This window comes from Oncorhynchus nerka, linkage group LG16, assembly GCF_034236695.1.
Source record: "Oncorhynchus nerka isolate Pitt River linkage group LG16, Oner_Uvic_2.0, whole genome shotgun sequence".
NCBI lineage: Eukaryota > Metazoa > Chordata > Actinopteri > Salmoniformes > Salmonidae > Oncorhynchus > Oncorhynchus nerka.
In genome coordinates, this window is record NC_088411.1 from 22,661,300 (window position 1) to 22,681,505 (window position 20,206).

At 45.1% G+C, this 20,206-nt stretch overlaps 1 protein-coding gene across 2 annotated transcripts in view; it reads right to left on the reverse strand.

The window, feature by feature from the left end:
• Nucleotides 1-20,206, reverse strand: part of LOC115144271 (protein tweety homolog 2-like) — a 121,049-nt gene that overhangs the window by 83,656 nt on the left and 17,187 nt on the right. For both annotated transcript variants that reach the window (XM_029685176.2, XM_029685175.2), the window contains exon 2: nucleotides 2,447-2,619. In XM_029685176.2, the coding sequence (XP_029541036.1) occupies nucleotides 2,447-2,619 (173 nt within the window). The remainder of the gene's footprint in view (nucleotides 1-2,446; nucleotides 2,620-20,206) is intronic.

Consider the following 20,206-nt stretch of genomic DNA (forward strand, 5'->3'; position numbering starts at 1 on the left):
ACATCTTGGAAAAGATTTGCAATGTTGTACTTCTTGTTCATGAAATGCATGCTAATGTTCGTTTTTTGAGCTAGTGCTCAATAGTTTCCCATTCACTCATTGAAAGAGAGCTCTCCTTGTCTCAGAATCTTCCAGAATGCACCGCGCGGCCCAATGACAACGCATGGGCCACATACACAATGGGCATTAATACGATTCTAATGGAGTTTCCCATCTCCTCAAAGTATCTCTGTGGGAAAGAAACATACTCTGCCCTCACTCTGGGCAGAGACTAACTGCAAGCATTGTGGGATTTAACACTATTTCACACTTTTAATCAAAGGAATGAGTGGTTTGGGGTGGATTTTCCCTTAAAGTGGTGTCAGTGTGGTTTAACAATATACCCTAGCCTAGAGACAATGAGATTCATTATTGTGCCTCTGTTTGTGTCTTTATCAACAGCAGTGAACTGAAAGAGTTAAATAAGGTATCTGTTAACATTGATCACCCAACTGCACTTAATGTGTGTGTGTGTGTGTGTATATATTTATGTACAGTGCATTCGGAAAGTATTCAGACCCCGTGACTTATTCCACATTTTTCTACTTTACAGACGTATTCTAAAACTGATTCAATACAAATCCTAATCAATCTACACACAATACCCCATAATGACAAAGTAAAAATAGGTTTTTAGAAATTTTGCAATTCAAAATAAAAAAACAGAAATGCCTTGTTTACATAAGTATTCAGACCCTTTGCATTGCTCATCCTTGAGATGTTTCTACAACTTGATTGGAGTCCACCTATGGTAAATGCAATTAATTGGACATGATTTGGAAAGGCACACACCTGTCTATATAAGGTCCCACAGTTGACAGTGCATGTCAGAGCAAAAACCAAGCCATGAGGTTGAAGGAAAGTGCCGAGACAGGAATGTATCGAGGCACAGATCGGGGGAAGGGTACCAAAAAATGTCTTCAGCATTGAAAGTCCCCAAAAAAACAGTGGCCTCTATCATTCTTAAATGGAAGAAGTTTGGACCCACCCTTCCTAGAGCTGGTCGCCTGGCCAAACTGAGCAATCGGGGGAGAAGGGCCTTGGTCAGAACCTGATTGAACATCTCTGGAGAGACCTGAAAATAGCTGTGAAGTGACACTCCCCATCAAACCTGACTGAGCTTGAAGTGATCTGCAGAGAAGAAGGAGAGAAACTCCCCAAATACAGGTGTGCCAAGCTTGTAGCGTCATACCCAAGAAGACACAAGGCTGTAATCGCTGCCAAAAGTGCTTCAACAAAGTCCTGAGTAAAGAGTCTGAATACTTATGTAAATTTGATATTTCAGTTTTACATTTTTAGAATTTTGTAAATTGTGTATAGATTGATGAGGAAAAAAATATATTTAATACATTTTATAATAAAGCTGTAACGTAACAAAAAGGGGTCTGAATACTTTCTGAATGCACTGTGAGTCTGTGTGTGTCTGTGTGTGTGCTTGTGTGCGTGTGTGTGCGTGCGTGCGTGTGCGTGCGTGCGCGCGTGTGCGTGCGTGCGTGTGTGTGTCTGTGTGTGTGTGTGTGCGTGTGTGTGTGTGTGTGTGTGTGTGCGTGTGTGTGTGTCTGCAGCATGGCTGACGGGAGGAAATGCCAGTGACCAGCATAACTCAATAAGAGCAGAGCACTGGGCTGAGATGATGACTGTCACGAGATGGAGGACACAAGTGCCCACTGCTCCAAACAGATTCAATTAGGGCACTTTGTGTGGACGACCATCTCGATGAATCCCTAATGACACCCTATTCCCTACATAGCGCACTACTTTTGACCAGAGCCCTATAAACCCGTCAAAATTATTTGACTAAATAGGGAATAGGGTGCCATTTGGGACACCTTATCAATACAGATCAGATGATGTAACCCACATGCCAAGGGGTTCCCCGCAGACCCTATTTGGCAGACAGATTCTATTAGATCATTTAAGCCTTTGTAAAGTTTTACCACAAAGAGAGTGAGGTAGTGAAATGTTCTTTGAAGTACATTTTTGTTTGTCTCCTTGTCTTTGATCAAAGGGAATTCTTTCAGCTTATGTCATTCTAAGTACTTCCCTTGATATATAACAACATTGATGAGGGGAAACAACCCACTGGGTACAGACGTCAGTTGAACTTCTAGTTTTGATTTACATTTGGTTGAGTTGTCAATTAACGTGAAATCCACAGAAAATGTCACCATGTCATTGGATTTAGGTTCAAAGTTGGGTGAAAAAATATGAAATTCCCTTACACGGATTACTTTTATTAATGAAACATATGGAGTGCTGTGGCCGCCTACCTACCCTATTGTCTGTGGACATTTTCTATTTTCTCAGGACTATGAGCCCGCCACTAGTCCCATAACAGACTACCATGACATAGGTGACTGTACACAGACTGTAGGTGGGTTAGTAATTATAATAGTGTCTTTCTCACCAGCTGATGAGTCCAGCGACGACGGCGGACCAGGTGACACAGCAGGAGTTGGGCCTCTTGCTCTCCTCATCCTCGTCTTTCCGACAGCAGCACAGACAGCTCAGGTAGATAGCCAGACAGAGCAGATTCAGGCCCAGGCCCGCAGCCGCCACACAGCCCAGGAAGATTAACGACTATTGGGAGAGATGGAGAGAGCAAGAGAGACGGGGGGTGATAGAGGATAGAGATAGAAAAAGAGAGACATATATATATATATATATATATAGTGAGAAATAGAGGAGAGATAGAGGGGAGAGAGTGTTAAATAGAGGAGAGAGTGAGAAATAGAGGAGAGAGAGAGGGGAGAGAGTGTTAAATAGAGGAAGGAGAGAGTGAGAAATAGAGGAGAGATAGAGGGGAGAGAGTGTTAAATAGAGGAGAGAGTGAGAAATAGAGGAGAGAGAGAGGGGAGAGAGTGTTAAATAGAGGAGAGAGTGAGAAATAGAGGAGAGAGAGAGGGGAGAGAGTGTTAAATAGAGGAGAGAGTGAGAAATAGAGGAGAGAGAGGGGAGAGAGTGTTAAATAGAGGAGAGAGTGAGAAATAGAGGAGAGAGAGAGGGGAGAGAGTGTTAAATAACTGGATATCAATGTCAATGTCAAAAACAGAACACACAGTAGAAGGTATCCTCAACCTCGGGACTCACTCTGCATGGCAACTCATTCACTACAGCTATTTTAGATGTAATTTCTTTGAGCATTTGTTCAGTTTGCATACTGATGCATAGGTACATCAAACACACAGCATCAGCACTGACACTCATCACTCTCTGACCCTTTGAGGATCCAGATAAAGATTGAATGAAGCTTGAGTGATGACAGTCAGAGAACACAGATACACAAAGAATTTGAACAAACCCAATTTTGATAAACTCCCATATCTATTGGGTGAAATACCACAGTGTGCCATCACAGCAGCAAGATTTGTGAAAAGGGCAACCAGTTAAGAACAAACACCATTGTAAATACAACCCATATTTATGTTTATTTTTTTTCCTTTTGTACTTGAACTATTTGCACATAATATGACATTTGTAATGTCTTTATTCTTGTGGAACTTTTGTGAGTATAATATTTACTGTCCATTTGTATTGTTTATTTCCCTTTTCTTTATTATCTAGTTCACTTTCTCTGGCAATGTTAACATATGTTTCCCATGCCAATAAAGCCATTAAATTGGATTGAAATGTAATTGAATGAGGAGAGCAAAGTATTCTGCATAAATGGCACATCATTTGAATGTGTGATTTATGAATGTGTGTGGATAAGAGCCAGAGGAGGAGAAATGTAGTCATGAACCTGTGAGAGGAGATGAGAGGAGATGAAAGGAGATGAGAGGAGAAGAGAGGAGTGGAAAGGTGGGGAGAGGAAATGAGAAGAGATGAGAGGAGGGGAGAGGAGATGAAAGGAGGGGAGAGGAGAGGAGGGGAGGGGTGAGTAGAGAGGATAAGAGAGTAGGGGAGGGGTGAGTAGAGAGGATAAGAGAGTAGGGGAGGGGAGAGGAGAGCAGATGAGAGGAGGGGAAAGGAGATGAGAGGAAGGGAGAGGAGATGAGAGGAAGGGAGAGGAGATGAGAGGAGGGGGGGAGGGGAGAGGTGAGTAGAGAGGATAAGAGAGGAGGGGAGAGGAGATGAGAGGTGGGGAGAGGAGATGAGAGGTGAGTAGAAAGGAGAAGAGAGGAGAGGAGGGGAGAGGTGAAGAGAGCAGGGGAGAGGTGAGTAGAGAGGAGAAGAGAGGAGAGGTGAGTAGAGAGGAGGGGAGAAGAGGGGAGAGGTGAGTAGAGAGGAGAAGAGAGCAGGGGAGAGGAGATGAGAGGCGGGGAGAGGAGATGAGAGGAGGGGAGAGGTGAGTAGAGAGGAGAAGAGAGGAGGGGATGGGAGGGGATGGAAGGGGAGAGGAGAGAAGAGGAGGGGAGAGGAGATGAGAGGAGGGGTGAGTAGAGAGGAGAAGAAAGTGGAGAGGTGAGTAGAGAGGAGGGGAGAAGAGGGGAGAGGTGAGTAGAGAGGAGAAGAGAGCAGGGGGAGAGAGATGAGGGGAGAGGAGATGAGAGGCGGGGAGAGGAGGGGAGAGGTGAGTGAAGAGGAGGAGAGAGGAGAGGAGGGGAGAGAGTAGAGAGGAGAAGAGGAGGAGGGAAGGGGAGAGGAGATGAGAGGAGGGGAGAGGTGAGTAGAGAGGAGAAAAGAGGAGAGGTGAGTAGAGGAGGGGAGAGGAGATGAGAGGAGGGGAGGAGCAGAGAGGTGAGGTGAGAAGAGAGGAGAAGAGAGGAGGGGAGAGGAAGGGAGAGTATAGAGGAAAAGAGATGAGATGAGAGGAGATGAGAGGTGGGGAGAGGTGAGTAGAGAGGAGAAGAGGATCCCTTCTTCCTTCAGTTTCATCTGGGGAGCAGGTGCTTTCTCATACCCCTCTCTTATTCCTTCCCCATCCCTCCTCACTCCCTCACACCATCCCTCCCTCCTCCAGAGAGAGGTGAAGGGGATGGGACAAGAATAGCTACCCAGACAGCAACCCAAGACAGCAATAGTATTATTTGTTGTTACATATTATTATGCCTCTTTCTCTGTCTCACCCTTTTTGTCAATCTTACGTTTGTCTATCTGTCTGTCCGTATGGCTGTATGTCTGCCAGCCTGTCTGCCTGTATGTCTGTTTGCCTTTCTGCCTGTTTGCCTTTCTGCTTGTCTTCCTGTCTGTCTGCCTGTCTGTCCATAGCCATCTGTCTGTTTACGTGCTGTGATGATGTCACCTGTTCTGTAATACTATTGAGGGCATTATAGTTAGAGCTGTTCAGAATGTAAGCTCATAACCATAATACCTCAATGCGTACAGTATGCATACATACCAGGCTAGTTATCTTAATTCCTCACGCCTCTTTGCATCCTGATGAATCCCCATTACGCCCCGTTTTCCTAATCCTCCAACCTCACCTCCATCTGTTGAGGAGTGAGGGAGGGATGCCTGATGCCTCATGTCCCATTTTCATGGCTGCAGAGAGGGGGAGGTAAGGGGAGAAAGGGCTCATCTGGTGAAATCAATACCCAGCTATAAAACATAGGCTGTATTCCAAATGGCACCCCATTCTGCATGTAGTCCACTATTTTTGATCAGAGTCCTGTAGTCCACTATATAGGGGTACCATTTGGGATGCTACCATAGAGGAAGTGTCCAGAGGGGGCCAGTTCAATCAAAAGACCATAGGACCCTCATCACCATCCCCCTTTTCTTACCCTTCTGTCATACTGCCCACCCATCCCCTGTAGAACAGGGATGGGCAACTTTGATGGGGGTGGGGACCACAAAATCTGATCTCTTCATGAGGGGCCGCAGATGCCCATCCCTACCGTAGAACATGTTTGATGATAGATGTGTGAGCATGTGTGTAGAGAGAAACAGTCCGTTCGCTGTAGCACAGATGTTTATTGGTGTCTCTGTGTGTGTGTGGTCAAAAAGCCACCCACTTAACTTAAATGGGTTAAAAGGTGCTCTTGGTAAAACAAATCAAATCGGACCCTGGTTAGGTTAAGGGGTGGGGGTTGGATGGGGGTGATGACCCGGAGTGCGGGAGTGACTTGGAGGTGGAGGGTTAACCACCCTGGAGTGAGAAGTACTCAAAAGGGGGATGAGAGAAGATGGAGGGGGTCCTACAGTGCATTTTAGGTGAGGATATTAGATGAGATGGGGGCTGTTGGGGTGAGATTATGGGGGAGGGGTCGGAATAAAACCACTTGGCTGGGAGATGGGAGTTGGGGCAAATGAGCTCCACTAACCTCCCCCCCGCCCCCCTTCACATCACCATGGCAACGGCCAGGTTTGGTGGTTGCCCTTGGTCTCTGTCGAGGGAGCACTGAGGATGAGTGAAAAGGGGAATTATCACTCCCAGCCTATTTGAATTAAGCAGCATGTGACAGGCAGCCCTGCTGAAGCTACACACACTGCATCTTGTGATTCCTCTTGAGCAAACAGGGAGGTACGGGAGGTAAGGAATGAATAGGTCTATGTGGTGGATGACAGAAAAGACAAATGGAGAGAGAGAGAATATGGAACGTGGTGAGGATAGGGCTAAGAGCTATAAGGCATTCAATTAATAAACTAGGATATTATGAAGAGTTGGAGAGTTGATTCAGCGTCTGCACTCACGGTTTTAACAAAATCACTCCCCACTCTCTCTGTCTCTGTCTCCCTTTCTCCTGTCATTTCTCTCATGTAAAAGAGTGGGGGTGGAAAAATACATACATCAACTGTATTCTGCACTGAGCTGGGAAATACACACACACACACTGCATACGTTTTACTATCCTTGTAGGGACCTAAATTCAAAATCCTATTTTCCCTAAACCCTAACCCTAAACCTCACTCTAAACCTAACGCCTATCTTTGTGGAAACTTTTGAGGATTATTGGTACCCCCCCACACACACACACTGAGAGAAGAGACCATCACTAACCTCCACAGAGGCATCAGAGTAAAACGTAATTTTATAGTAAATAGCTTGATCATTCTCCCTGAAGACACAATTTATCACTCTCAGGCCAGAAACACACACCATTATTCCTACAAAATATTTTAGACTGATGCAATCATTTTACTCCAATGTGCTACGTTTCATCCATCATTTGTAACTTGTTTTACTACAGAAATAAACGCAGAGGTGAGCATCGATGGGTTTGCTTTGCAGAGCTCAGAGCTGCCCCAGTTTCTACTGGGCTTGGACTAAGCAGGCAACACCCTCCTTCCTCCACTCACCCACCACCACCACATCCCCACTTTTTGTTTCTACCTCATCCCTTGATGGGGGGAGGGGGGACTTGGAGGCAGTGATGGAGGAGAGGAAGATAGGAAGATGTAGCTCAGCAGAAATGAATTCCCAGGGAGAGAGGGAAGGAAGGGAGGAGAGGGGGTGGAGGAGGGAGTAAAACATAATATTGGATGATGAGTATAGAAAAACAACATGGTGTGTGGAGAGATGAGAAAGAGAGAGAATGGGGTAGAGGAGAAAGATAGCGGAAGAGAGAGGGGAGCGGGGGGGGCAGGAGTCGGCCATGATAAGGACATGGGAGAACAAAAGAGGTGCTTCAGCCACAGCAACGATTAGCCTAACTAACTAATAGCCGATTGCAGTTTCTCAGCATCGTGACCGACAATTTGGATAATGCAGTCTGGTTTCGTCCATTCATTCCTGTCAGGTTAACTGACTTGACGTCGAGAGCAGTCTTGCTATAAGTACCACTCCCAGTCCCAGCTGAGACAGACAGACAGCCTTTTCAGCCGTCCATCACACACCTTCTTGAATAGCCTCAACCATTTACAGGCTGAGGCTGGACGGGAACAGTTTGTAGCTCACACGCACTGGTTCTCACACTGCTGCACCAAGGGAGCATGGGACTGTTGGGACGAAAGAGGCAGCATCATGTGCTGCCAAAAGGCAGGGAAAATAAATCTCCAAGGAGGCAACGAGGGAGTGGTTTACATTACAACCACAGAGTTTTTAAACCCAGATGTGCAAAATCGCGAGACTTCCGGGAACAGCCAAGTAGACCAGCCCAGGGTTTGGGGTTTGAGAAGTCAAATCAAATCAAACTTTGTCACATGCGCCGAATACAACAAGTGTAGACTTTACCGTGAAATGTTTACTTACAAGCCCTTAACCAACAGTGCAGTTCAAGAAGAAGAAAATATTTACCAAGTAGACTAAAATAAAAAGTAATAATAAAAAGTAACACAATAAAAATGACGAGGTTATATACAAGGGACACCGGTACCGAGTCAGTGTGCGGGGGTACAGGCCAGCCGAGGCACTGTAAATTGTCCGGTGGTGTCACGACAGATTTCCTCCTCTTCCTCTGAAGAGGAGGTGTAGCAAGGATCGGACCAATATGCGCCGTGGTAAGTGTCCATGGTATTTAATAAGAAAACTCAACATGAACACAAATAGAAAATAACAACGTGAACTGGCAACGAAACAATCCCATGTGGCACAAACACAGACACAGGAAACGATCACCCACAAAATACCCAAAGAACATGGCTGCCTAAATACGGTTCCCAATCAGAGACAACGATAAACACCTGCCTCTAATTGAGAACCAATCTAGGCAACCATAGACTTACATAAACACCTAGACTAGAAAACACCCCATAAACATACAAAACCCCTAGACCAGACAAAACACATAAATCCCCCATGTCACACCCTGACCTAACCAAAATAATAAAGAAAACAAAGATAACTAAGGCCAGGGCGTGACAGGTGGCAATTTTATGAATTGTTCAGCACCCTTATGGCTTGGGGGTAGAAGCTGTTTTGGTCCTAGACTTGACGCTCCGGTACTGCTTGCCGTGCGGTAGCAGAGAAAACAGTCCATAACTTGGGTGACTGGAGTCTCTGACAATTTTATGGGCTTTCCTATAATATTATATAGGACCTGGATGGCAGGAAGCCTGGCCCCAGCGATGTACCGGGCCCGCACTACCCTCCGCAGCGCCCCACGGTCAGATGCCAAGCAGTTGCCACACCAGGCGGCGATGCAACCGGTCAGGATGCTCTCGTTGGTGCAGCCGCAGTTCCTCTTGAGGATCTGGGAAGCCATGCCAAATCCCTCCAGTCTCCTGAGGGGGAAAAGGTTTTGTCGTGCCCTCTTCACGGCTGTCTTGGTATATTTGGACAATGATATTTTGTTGGTGATGTGGACACCAAGGAACTTAAAACTCTCGACTCGTTCCACTACAGCCCCGTCGATGTTAATGGGGGACTGTTCGGTCCGCCTTTTCATGTAGTCCACGATCAACTCCTTAGTCTTGCTCACATTGAGGGAGATGTTGTTGTCCTGGCACCACACTGCCAGGTCTCTAACCTCCTCCCTATAGGCTGTCTCATCGTTGTCGGTGATCAGGCCTACCACTGTTGTGTTGTCAGCAAACTTAATGATGGTGTTGGAGTCGTGTTTGGCCACGCAGTTGTGGGTGAACAGGGAATACAGGAGGGGACCAAGTACACACCCCTGAGGGGCCCCAGTGTTAAGGATCAGCGTGGCAGACGTGTTGTTGCCTACTCTTACCACCTGAGGGCAGCCTGTCTGGAAGCCCAGGATCCAGTTGCAGTGGGAGGTATTTATTCCCAGAGTCCTTAGCTTAGTGATGAGCTTCGTGGACACTATGGTGTTGAACGCTGAGCTGTAGTCAATGAACAGAATTCCCACATAGGTGTTCCTTTTTTCCAGGTGAGAAACGGCAGTGTGGAGTGAGATTGTGGCATCTGTGGATCTGTTGGGGCTGTATGCGAATTGGAGTGAGTCTCGGGTGTCTGGGAGGATGCTGTTGATGTAAGATGCACTTCATGGCTACTAACGTGAGTGCCACGAGGCGGCAATCATCTTGGCAGGTTACCCTCGCCTCCCTGGGCACAGGGACCATGGCGGTCCGCTCGAAACACGTAGGCACTTCAGACTCGATCAGAGAGAGGCTGAAAATGTCAGTGAAGACACCCGACAGCCGGTCCGCACATGCTCCGAGCACACGTCCTGGCAATCTGTCCGCCCAGCTGCCCTGCGAGGACCGACCTGCTTAAAGGCCTTGTCCACAAAGGCCACTAAGTGTGCCATCACACAGTCATCCAGAACAGCTGGCGCTCCCATGCATGCCCCAGTGCCGCCCGCCTCGAAGCGAGCACAGAAGGCATCGAGCTCGTAGAATAACAGTGAAGACATCAAAACTATGAAATAACACATGTGGAATCATGTAGTAACCAAAAAAGTGTTAAACAAATCAAAATAGATTTTAGATTCTTCAAAGTTGCCACCCTTAGCCTTGATGACAGCTTTGAACACACTAGTGACATATACTGACGAGGACAGGGGATGAACGAGAGTCACGTCAGTGATTTAAAGAAGATGCAAGCAAGCTTATAAGCTTATGTGCTCCTGTGCTCTGACAGTGGAGAGTACACTTTTACAAAGACAACATACTACAGGCAAGTGAAGACCTACACTAGTGGTGCGCGGGTCAGCTGTTTGTTCATCTGCAACCGCCCAACTATATGTGATAAAGTGAACATTTCCGACATTTTGGTAGGCTATTTGCTTGTCAACTTGTCTATAATTAGATACAGATAGCTTCTCTTTTTTTTCTTCTCTTCAATCTAGTTGACATCGGTGAAGTTCTCTCTCTCATCTTTCGCTGAGCAAAGACATTTAGGGACTGGGGAGAAAATACAATAAAGCAAAATAAAGGGGGAAAGATTTTCTGTGCAAAACGTCCAAATGACATTAGTTTGACCAGTCATAAGGAAAAAAAGAATACTGTGAAAATGACCCAACGTGTTTTAGATAAGATTTCAGTTCGGCTTCGATACATATTTTACGTGGTTGAAAGCTTTTATCAGCTTTTATGATGCAGACAGGACCTCTACAGATGGTATCTAACTGAGCATTGCATTCTCTCAAGATGCATAAATAAATATATCATATTTCTCCACTCTTGTTTCCAAGTCCAAATTGTGCCTACATTTGGTGTATAATTGTAATGCAATAAATGCTTAATTCTGCAGGAGTTATTATTAAGGCTATAGTCCTATTCGCACGGGACGAGTATTACAAGAGAACGGTTATCTATTTATTACCCCAGAATGTCCGTTACTCCAGAGGCGCAATATTTTTGGATGATGCATTTGGCGATGTTCAATTCATTTGCACAAAACGTATAAACAAAAGCATTCACTGTGAAAGCTGATACATGTAGGCCCTTCATTTATAGGCTATGGGCTGCACTTCATTCAATTTATCAAATTGTTTATTGTTTTCTTGCTCAAACCGCGAGCAACACCTGTGAGAGGTCTTTGGAGTTTGCCAAAAAACTGTAGGCTATTCTGGTTAGTCAATGTCAAGATTTCAGTTTCCATTTAACCCATCTAAAACAGTAGGCTACAGTTCCCTTGACATGCCATAGGCCTATTTGAAGTCCGGTCTTGTGACTGTAAAATATGTATAGAGCCTCACAATCTTTTACTACCTCACCAAATCTTTTTCAAACAGTACTTTCTGGCCCTCCCTTCTCTTTATTTTCAACTCTCTTTTCACAGCTTTTGTCTTACTGAATTAACTTCAACAATGTCCTTTTTAACTCTGTAGATTGACGTTAACTTTTTCTGCCCATTGGCTGTGTGGGCTGTTTGGCGCACGTACAGTTAAACCCTAAAGTCTAGGCTTAAAATAGCTTAAAATAATAAAATAAAAACCTCAATGTAGCCTATATAAATGTAACAATAATTATACATTTATGGATTTTTTAAAGGTATTGTTTCTCTTTATTCAACCCACCCTTCAGCCACATAATATTTAATGACCTTGAAACTAGAGGTCGACCGATTATGATTTTTCAACGCTGATACCGATACCGATTATTGGAGGACCAAAAAAAAAAAGCCGATACCGATTTATTTGTAATAATGACAATTACAACAATACTGAATGAACACTTTTATTTTACCTTAATATAATACATCAATAAAATCAATTTACCCTCAAATAAATAATGAAACATGTTCAATTTGGTGTCTCAGAGCGAGTGACGTCACCGATTGAAAAGCTATTAGCGCGCACCCAGCTAACTAGCTAGCCATTTCACATCGGTTACACCAGCCTAATCTCGGGAGTTGATAGGCTTGAAGTCATAAACAGCTCAATGCTTGAAGCACAGCGAAGAGTGCTGTTTGAATGAATGCTTACGAGCCTGCTGCTGCCTACCATCGCTCAGTCAGACTGCTCTATCAAATATCAAATTATAGACTTAATTATAACATAATAACACACAGAAATAACAGCCTTTGGTCATTGATATGGTCGAATCCGGAAACGATCATTTCAAAAACAAAACGTTTATTCTTTCAGTGAAATACGGAACCGTTCCGTATTTTATCTAATGGGTGGCATCCCTAAGTCTAAATATTGCTGTTACATTGTACAACCTTCAATGTTATGTCATAATTATGTACAATTCTGGCAAATTAATTACGGTCTTTGTTAGGAATAAATGGACTTCACACAGTTTACAACGAGCCAGGCGGCCTAATCTGCTGCATATACCCTGACTCTGCTTGCACGGAACGCAAGAGAAGTGACACAATTTCCCTAATTATAAGAAATTCATGTTAGCAAGCAATATTAACTAAATATGCAGGTTTAAATATATATACTTGTGTATTGATTTTAAAGAAAGGGATTGATGTTTATGGTTAGGTTTGCTGCAACGACAGTGTTAAATCATCACCTGTTTGGCGAAGTAGGCTGTGATTCGATGATAAATTAACAGGCACCGCATCAATTATTTACAACGCAGGACAAGCTAGATAAACTAGTAATATCATCAACCATGTGTAGTTAACTAGTGATTATGTTAAGATTGATTGTTTTTTTTACAAGATACTTTTAAAGCTAGCTAGCAACTTACCTTGGCTTCTTGCTACCCTCGCGTAACAGGTAGTCAGCCTGCCATGCAGGCTCCTCATGGACTGCAATGTAAGGCAGGTGTTTAGAGCGTTGGACAAGTAACCGGAAGGTTGCAAAAACGAATCCCCAAGCTGACAAGGAAAAATCTGTCATTCTGCCCCTGAACAGGGCAGTTAACCCACCGTTCCTAGGCCGTCATTGAAAATAAGAATGTGTTCTTATTAACTGACTTGCTTAGTTAAATAAAGGTGTAAAAAATTATCGGCCAAATCGGTGTCCAAAAATACCAATTTCCGATTGTTATGAAAACTTGAAATCGGCCCTTCCGGTTAATCGGTTGACCTTTACTTGAAACCATCCACCCCGCATCACTAACCTACACACACTGCCTTGAGAATTTGCTCTGGGAGTTTGGATACAGTTAAGGCAGTAAAGACGGAATAATTACAAGGCAGGTGAGGGGCAACACCCCCTCTCTAAACGCCAATGAAGCAGTCGGCCCCAGTGTCTTCCTTAATTCTCCCAGTCTCTGACTGTTCCACTCTGACACGTGGAGGGTGTTTCCAGAAGAGTGCACTCGGCTGGGCCTGCCTATCAGGGCTCTACGGTGCGACCATTTTAGGGGGAAGGGGAAAGGGGGATATGTTGTCAGTTGTACAACTGAATGCCTTCAACTGAAATGTGTCTTCCGCATTTAACCCAGCCCTTCTGAATCTGAGAGGTGCGGGGGGCTGACATAATCAATATGCAAGTCTTCAGCACCCAGGGAACAGTGGGTTAACTGCATTGCTCAAGCACAAAATGACAGATTTTTACCTTGTCAGCTCAGGGATTTGATCCAGCAACCTTTCGGTTACTGGCCCAACGGTCTAACCACTAGGCTGCCTGCCGCACACTTGTGTTACTAAAGTAAAATTCCAGGTTGCGCAGCAAAATAAGGAGTCTAAGGATTTATTACCTCAAATATTTTTAATTGTGCTCCTAAATTTGTTTGTGTGGCCTACTTTGTTCAATTTAGGCGGAGATGTATGTAGAGCCCTGCCCATGTACAGCTAGGACACCATTAAGTCCCTGCAGAGCAGAGCAGAGGACAGGGAGAGGAGGGCAGGGAAGAGGAAAGCTAGAGAAGTGGAAAGCGGAGGAGTCATGGGTTATGGATGAGACGGGAAGAGGGGGATGGGAAAGTTCTTCTGTCTCCTCCTCTACAATTCTGCATCACTACTACAACCCAATGCTAAAGGCCTCAGAGAATCTGTCATGCTAGCCTGCACTGTGTTATTCAACACAGGCCATCTCTGGGGGCAAACGAGGTGGTGTGTGAGGGTGTGTGTGTGCGTGTGTCTGTGGTTGTGTGGGCGCATCTGCACACGCGTGTGTGAGGAGAATAACTTCAGTATTGTCACCAACCTTAGGCAACCCACTGGGTACAGATGTCAATTCAACGTCTATTCCATTTCATTAAAATTACGTGGAAACAACATGGATTCAACCAATGTGTGCCCAGTGTGTATATTCTTAGTTAGTAAAGCAATTTGACCATCCCAGCAGAGTCAGGTAGGTATCTCCACCAGGGTAACATTTAAGGAGGAAACTAACAAGACCGATGGTCAGTCTGCCGTTCATTCGCTTGGTGTCGGAGTGGTGTGTTATTATAGGGACCACCCGGCGTTGGCGACAGCCGCTCTCATTTTCTCCCGTTTCTACACGTAGAATCAGTTTGCAATTACGGTCGAGACTCTATTCAGACGTGCTAAGTACTCTCGCCCGGCAGACGCTCAACAATCCTAGCGATCTGTTCATGCCTTTATTTTTATTTATTTATTTATTTTATTTCACCTTTATTTAACCAGGTAAGCAAGTTGAGAACAAGTTCTCATTTACAATTGCGACCTGGCCAAGATAAAGCAAAGCAGTTCGACACATACAATGACACAGAGTTACACATGGAGTAAAACAAACATACAGTCAATAATACAGTAAAAAAAAAAAAAAAAAAAAAAAAAAAAAAAAAAAAAAAACAAGTCTATATACAATGTGAGCAAATTAGGTGAGAAGGGAGGTAAAGGCAAAAAAGGCCATGGTGGCAAAGTAAATACAATATAGCAAGTAAAACACTGGAATGGTAGTTTTGCAATGGAAGAATGTGCAAAGTAGAAATAAAAATAATGGGGTGCAAAGGAGCAAAATAAATAAATAAATTAAATACAGTTGGGAAAGAGGTAGTTGTTTGGGCTAAATTATAGGTGGGCTATGTACAGGTGCAGTAATCTGTAAGATGCTCTGACAGTTGGTGCTTAAAGCTAGTGAGGGAGATAAGTGTTTCCAATTTAAGAGATTTTTGTAGTTCGTTCCAGTCATTGGCAGCAGAGAACTGGAAGGAGAGGCGGCCAAAGAAAGAATTGGTTTTGGGGGTGACTAGAGAGATATACCTGCTGGAGCGTGTGCTACAGGTGGGAGATGCTATGGTGACCAGCGAGCTGAGATAAGGGGGGACTTTACCTAGCAGGGTCTTGTAGATGACATGGAGCCAGTGGGTTTGGCGACGAGTATGAAGCGAGGGCCAGCCAACGAGAGCGTACAGGTCGCAATGGTGGGTAGTATATGGGGCTTTGGTGACAAAACGGATAGCACTGTGATAGACTGCATCCAATTTGTTGAGTAGGGTATTGGAGGCTATTTTGTAAATGATGTGTACAATCAAGGTTGGCGTATTTACCCATTCCCTTAACCCTCCTCCCAGACCCTGAACCCCAACCCTCACCCCAGGGGCCTTGGAGAGGTCAGTGTGTGATACTCCTACCACACAACAAAGAGGAGACCCATCCCCCATCCATCGTAGACCCCCACACAGCCACCCCTGTCCAACCCGGTTACTATAGCAGGCATCCACTATGTTCTGCTGGAGGGAATTTCACTGGCCTGCTGCATGAATCCACTTGTCCTGTCGTCCTAGTTCACAAAACATTGGTGGAGCCGTGCTTGGCAAACAAACACTCTCTCACACACGCCTTATAAAGCCTGGCCTTGATAACAAAAGAACAACCGTGTTTGTGCTTTGTTATAAAATGCATAGACAGTAAGAAAATGAGAAATACCAATACACACAAGGGAGTCTGTAAAAGGATCCCATTGCTGGTCGCATTCACTTTGCTTTGGTCAAAGGCCTGTTTATGGACATTAGACAAGAATAAACCTTGATGCCTACATTACATAATACAGTATAGTGACTTGTCTTGTAAGATCAGTACCAGGGGTGGACAGAAGGACAGACAGCCCATGTGAACACAACAACAGTACATTTGCAGTCCCAGCTCCATAGATGGCAATAAGGAGCGATGCTAATCAACAGAACCCTATCTGGATGGAGACAGATTGAGGTTAATGACCTTCTGCTGGGCCAGAGGGGGCCTGCTTGCCTGTGGCACTGTTGTGTGTGTGTGTGTGTGTGTGTGTGTGTGTGTGTGTGTGTGTGACCACCGCTCACAATGGATTACGTATGAGGCATAGGATGAGGATGACTGCATGGAATAGACATCTCAACGAGTCAACATAGGAGCTAAGTAGTCTAGAGTGAATCACTGTGAGCTATGACAATTAGGTTACACACGGCTGTTTGGGGGAGAGACAGGGGGGAGAGAGAGTAAAGGAGGGAAATGGGGGAGGAGATGAGGAGAGGAGGGAGAGAACAAGAGAGAGAGAGAGAGAGAGAGAGAGAGAGAGAGAGAGAGAGAGAGAGAGAGAGAGAGAGAGAGAGAGAGAGAGAGAGAGAGAGAGAGAGGAGAGAAAACGAGACAGCAAATCTGCAAAGCCGTAAGCCGTGTGAAAAGATCGATATGCTTGCGGACAAAGCCATAAAATATCCATCAAATGAGAAGGGTCTTGGTTTTCCATTACAACTGGACTAACAGTGTTTGTTCATTTTGTAACTGCATTACACATATGGCAAGTGGACTTGTGGGAAGTTATTTTCCTGATCTAAAAATGTATTTAATTTAACGATACTATCATCCATCTGCGGACCCTTATAGCTAACCTAGCCACAGTTTGAAACCTCAGGGAGAGACAGAGCCCACAGAAACAAGTAACATTAACAATCTAAACTCATACCCAGAGGCAGAATCCACTTTATCGACAGCGAAACAAACAAACAAACAGACAGACAAGCCAACAAAAGTAACTTGAGAGAATACAATGGTCATACTTCAAACAAACCATGCTTAGACCTAAACTGCCAGGCCAGAACTAGCAGCGGTCAGTTTCTCTTTTTCCCAGGAGGATAGACAGGTCAAATGTAGTTCCACAACAGTAGAGCCATAGTTTTAAACCCTGACCACTGTCCCATTTCCCGGCCCAACCCCATCACACGAGCCAGAGAAAATCTCAGCAATTGAGTGAAAATGTTTCAAATGACATAATCACAAGTCAAAGGACAAAAACTTAGCTCAGTGTAGACTTTAATAAACATCAAATGAAAGGACTTTCAGTGCATTCAGAATGTATTCACACCCCTTGACTTTTTCCACCTTTTGTTACATTACAGCCTTATTCTAAAATGTATTAAATATTTTTTTTAACTCATCTACACAAAATACCCCATAATGACAAAGCAAAAACAGGTTTCTAGATCTTTTTGAAAACGTATTTAAAAAAAACCCTGAAATATCACATTTACATAAGTATTCAGCCCCTTTACTCAGTACTTTGTTGAAGCACCTTTGGCAGGGATTACAGCCTCTAGTCTTCTTGGGAATGACCCTACAAGCTTGGCACATCTGTACTTAGGGAGCTTCTCCAATTCTTATCTGCAGATCCTCTCAAGCTCTGTCAGTTTGGATGGGGAGCATCGCTGCACAGCCATTTTCAGGTCTCTCCAGAGATGTTCGATCGGGTTCAAATCCTGGCTCTGGCTGGGCCACTCAAGGACATTCAGAGACTTGTCCCGAAGCCACTCCTGCATTGTATTGGCTGTGTGCTTAGGGTCATTGTCCTGTTGGAAGGTGAACCTTTGCCCCAGTCTGAGGTCCTGAGCGCTCTGGAGCGGGTTTTTATCAAGGATCTCTCTGTACTTTTCTCTGTTCATCTTTGCCTCGATCCTGACTAGTCTCCCAGTCCCTGCCTCTGAAAAACATCCCCACAGTATGATGCTGCCACCACCATGCTTCACCGTAGGGATGGTGCCAGGTTTACTCCAGATGTGATGAATGGCAATAAGAAAAAAAAGAGTTCACTCTTGATTTCATCAAAGCAGAGAATCTTGTTTCTCATGGTATGAGGGTACTTTAGCTGCCTTTTGGCAAACTCCAAGCGGGCTGTCATGTGCCTTATACTGATGAGTGGCTTCCGTCTGGCCACTCTATCATAAAGGCCTGATTGGTGGAGTGCTGCAAAGATGGTTGTCCTGCTGGAAGGTCCTCCCATCTCTACAGAGGAACTCTGTGGCTCTGTCAGAGTGACCATCGGGTTCTTGGTCACCTTCCTGACCAAGGCCAAGCTCAGTTTAACATAACAAAATGTGGAAAAGGGGAAGAGGTCTGAATACTTTCCAAAGCACTGTAGATATTCGATATCATCTCTACATTGGATGGGAAAGAGGGAGAAACACCCCACATGCTTGTTCCTCATAACTCCAGCCACAAGAATTCTCATGTCCCATTTCGTAGGACGTCTGCTGTTGAATCAACACCATGTTGTTTATTTCAATGGCTCACACACAATGGTTCTTTCATCTATATAAGATGGGGGGAGAGGCAGAGATGAGAGAACCACTGATAAACAGATGAAGGAGGTAGCAAAGGAGGGAGGAAGGAAGGAGGAATGAAGACAACAGACAGGAGGAGGTCTGGAGGAAGGAGGAATGAAGACAACAGACAGGAGGAGGTCTGGAGGAAGGAGGAATGAAGACAACAGACAGGAGGAGGTCTGGAGGAAGGAGGAATGAAGACAACAGACAGGAGGAGGTCTGGAGGAAGGAGGAATGAAGACAACAGACAGGAGGAGGTCTGGAGGAAGGAGGAAGGAAGACAACAGACAGGAGGAGGTCTGGAGGAAGGAGGAAGGAAGACAACAGACAGGAGGAGGTCTGGAGGAAGGAGGAAGGAAAACAACAGACAGGAGGAGGTCTGGAGGAAGGAGGAAGGAAGACAACAGACAGGAGGAGGTCTGGAGGAAGGAGGAATGAAGACAACAGACAGGAGGAGGTCTGGAGGAAGGAGGAATGAAGACAACAGACAGGAGGAGGTCTGGAGGAAGGAGGAAGGAAGACAACAGACAGGAGGAGGTCTGGAGGAGGAAGGAGGAATGAAGACAACAGACAGGAGGAGGTCTGGAGGAAGGAGGAATGAAGACAACAGACAGGAGGAGGTCTGGAGGAAGGAGGAAGGAAGACAACAGACAGGAGGAGGTCTGGAGGAAGGAGGAAGGAAGACAACAGACAGGAGGAGGTCTGGAGGAAGGAGGAATGAAGACAACAGACAGGAGGAGGTCTGGAGGAAGGAGGAATGAAGACAACAGACAGGAGGAGGTCTGGAGGAAGGAGGAAGGAAGACAACAGACAGGAGGAGGTCTGGAGGAAGGGATTGTTTGTAGGCACTGAAGCGGAACATTATTCCCAAGGAGTCTTTGTAGGCAAAGCCATAAGGCAGAAAGATTGGTGTATGTGTGTGTGTACTAGTAGTGTGTAAGTGCATAACTGAACGTCTGTTCATTCAGCCTATATCACTCCACGCAGCCATGGCACACTTATAGAACGTGTGAGCGGCCTCTTAAAGTGCTTTTTATAGAAACACGTGTTTTTGGCGTACAATTGAGATTGGACGGCTAGACGTGGTTGGCAGACATCTTTTGTCCCGATGCAAACGATTCTTCTTTCAGCCTGGCTGGCTATCTGAGAATCTCCACCAAGCCCCGGTGTCAAAGTAAACCAAGTTCTCTACAATTAGGATATATGGAAGTGGTTATAGAAAACTGTCAGCACACGTATTCTAGCCTGGTTAAACCAGATTAGAGGATGCGGTCATTCCACATGTATTTTAGCCTGGTTAAACCAGATTAGAGGCTGCGGGCATTCCACATGTATTCTAGCCTGGTTAAACCAGACTAGAGGCTGCGGTCATTCCACATGTATTTTAGCCTGGTTAAACCAGATTAGAGGCTGCGGTCATTCCACATGTATTGTAGCCTGGTTAAACCAGATTGGAGACTGCGGTCATTCCACATGTATTGTAGCCTGGTTAAACCAGATTAGAGGCTGCGGTCATTCCACATGTATTCTAGCCTGGTTAAACCAGATT